This window comes from Nicotiana tomentosiformis, chromosome 2 (genome assembly GCF_000390325.3).
Source record: "Nicotiana tomentosiformis chromosome 2, ASM39032v3, whole genome shotgun sequence".
In the NCBI taxonomy this organism is placed as follows: Eukaryota; Viridiplantae; Streptophyta; class Magnoliopsida; order Solanales; family Solanaceae; genus Nicotiana; species Nicotiana tomentosiformis.
Genome location: NC_090813.1, coordinates 42009793 through 42012196, shown reverse-complemented (window position 1 = coordinate 42012196; position 2404 = coordinate 42009793). Strand labels below are relative to the sequence as shown.

Sequence of the window (2404 nt, the reverse complement as noted above, 5' to 3'; positions counted from 1 at the left end):
CCTTTCACCCTCGACCACCTTATTAGGTTGTACAGTCATCGCCTCTATCGAGGTGGGTTAATAAAACTCCAACACCGGGCTACCAAAGTGATGTTCTCGAGCATAGACGAGGACAAGGACCGGGGCTGGATGGGCAGGTTCATTCGAGTGAAGACTTCGGACCTAATCCCGACCGAGAAGAAGCCATTTCCCGAGGAATGGAACATGAAGCGTAAGTATAATTTCTATTGTTGGCCCCTATTATTTTGTTCCTTTGTTTCTTTCTCAGCGATATCATTTTCTGTGATGTAGCGGTTGCGTGGATGACCGGTGTTATTCCTAACCTTAAGAGCTGGGTACGGTACCTGGCTTTGACCTCCAAATATGCCAAGCGCTTGTGGCGCGACTTATCAAAAGGCCGATGGGAGGCTAAAAATCATGGTAAGTCTTTTCCCCATGTCTTCGATGATTCGAACAAAATGACTTTCCTATACTTAACTAATTTTCTTGTGTGTAGGCCTGGGCAAGGATGCGGTTATGAGGCCCCCGTCTGGCGAGGAAGAAACTTTGGCCCTGGTTCCAAAACCGGTGAAGGACAATAAGAGGAAAAAGGCCTCTACCTCCGAGGCTCTAGAACTTAATACGAGGACAGCTCGTAAGCCGAAAAAGAATACCATCCCTCTGACAGAAGAATTAGTTCGGCGCCTAAGGGATGTATATGAAGAAGAAAAAGATGATGACTCCAGGCTGATGTCCCGAGTGAAAATGAGTGTCGAGGCTCCAAAGACTACTGAATCGATGAAGGCCGCAAAGATTCTATTTTGCGATGAGGGAGTCTCAGGAAGAGAGTTTGTCGAAGTCCCCGAGTCATCGAGGATCGAGGCTACCTCCCACCATAACGAGCCAATGGTGGGTACGGCTATGGGGGCAGTTCTTGAGGGCCCCCGAGATGGAGAGAACACCCCAAGTGATTCACTTGGGGCAATAGAAATTAGAGGTTTCCTGTTGCTCCCCTCGTTTTCCGAGGAAATGATTCGAGAGGCTCGGGTCTTGAGGACCCCTTCTGTCGAAGGAGGCCACGGAAGGGAGGACCCCTTTCATGATTATTTTACTGGGGTCGAAGATGTTACCGGCTTGAGCGATTTGGAAGTCTCGAGGAAGGAATCGGGTGAGGCATCGGGCCTTTTTAACGGAGTGCAGCGAGCTCTGAATATGGTAAGCCTTAACTCTCTTAGTTAGTATTATCTCTGTGTTTATTTTCCTCTTCTAACTTCTTTTCTTTTTGCGTAGGCCTCAGCACTTTATCGAGAAGCATGTTCTCGGTCCCTAGCCGAGCTTAGTCGGTACGAGGCCAACCTTCGAAGGCTCACGGAAGAGAGAAATGCACTCAGACTTCGTTGTGAGAAAATAGAAGAGGAGATCAAGGACCTCCAAGCCGAGTTGACCAAGGCTCACCAAGATCAGACCGATCTGACCGAACAGGTAATGAAAATTTTAAAACTTCATGGGCTCGATCCAGGATCAAAGGCTAATATTTCAAACTCACAGCTGCAGCAGAAGCTCGAGATGATCGGGCAGCTTCGTGAGGAGGTTGATATAATAAAGGTGGAGACCTTGGGGTGGAATGAAGGTATGGATCACCTTGATGCAGAGAAAGAGGTTGTTCGAGCCCAATTATCATTAGCCGAAGGTCAACTTCAAGGCATGAAGGAGAGGAGCACGGTTCAAGCAAGAAAAATAGAGGAGCTTGAAGCTCGATTGACTTCCAAACTTGCCAAGGCCAAATCTGAAGCTGAAAAAGCAAAAGCCGAGGTGGATGCATTCGTGGCTATCTATCGGGCTGATGCCGAAGCCGCTCAAGTACAAGCGAGAAAGACAGCTGAGACCGCTCAAACTCAAGCATACTGCTCCCGGAGATAATCAGGAACCTTAGGGTTTTTTGTTTTTGATCTTTTTTGTGTAGGTTCCTGATTGGACCTTGTAAATACTCATATATATGAAGATCTTTTTCTTTCCCGATTTCTCTTTGTTTCATATTCTGCTTTGTGAAAACTTTGTTTCAGTCATGCCTTATAAAAACTCTGTTTCATTTATGCCTTATGAAAGTTTTCATAAGTTCGAGGCTTTAGGCAATTTGGTCAAAGCCGGATCTTGAAGCCTTTATATCTGAGTGAGTGATTGCTTGAACTCGAAGTAATGTAGTCTGTAGGCTCTTAGGATTAGTAGTTGAGTGAGTGATTGCTCGAACTTGAAGTAACGTAGCCCGTAGGCTTTTAATAATCGAGTGAGTGATTGCTCGAACTCGAAATAATATTAGCCCTTAGGCTTAGTAGTCGAGTGAGTGATTGCTCGAACTCAAAATGACATAGCCCTTAGGCTTAATGGTCGAGTGAGTGCTTGCTCGAACTCGAAATGACATAGCCCT

General features: G+C 46.2%; 1 protein-coding gene across 1 annotated transcript; it reads left to right on the top strand.

Annotated features, from left to right (window-relative positions):
* The first annotated feature begins 302 nt into the window (after positions 1-302).
* Positions 303-1963, top strand: LOC138904676 (cilia- and flagella-associated protein 58-like). Its single transcript, XM_070193182.1, has 4 exons — positions 303-420; positions 497-1194; positions 1270-1839; positions 1943-1963. The coding sequence occupies exons 1-4, from the start codon at positions 303-305 to the stop codon at positions 1961-1963; spliced, it is 1407 nt and encodes a 468-aa protein (XP_070049283.1).
* The last annotated feature ends 441 nt before the right edge of the window (positions 1964-2404 follow it).

What these genes read in the sequence shown, in the direction of transcription:
- LOC138904676 (XM_070193182.1), top strand. Translation starts at nt 303, where the DNA reads ATGACCGGTGTTATTCCTAACCTTAAGAGCTGGGTACGGTACCTGGCT. An exon ending in ATGGGAGGCTAAAAATCATG is followed by an intron (nt 421 to 496) that starts GTAAGTCTTTTC and finishes TCTTGTGTGTAG; the next exon opens with GCCTGGGCAAGGATGCGGTT. An exon ending in TGCAGCGAGCTCTGAATATG is followed by an intron (nt 1,195 to 1,269) that starts GTAAGCCTTAAC and finishes CTTTTTGCGTAG; the next exon opens with GCCTCAGCACTTTATCGAGA.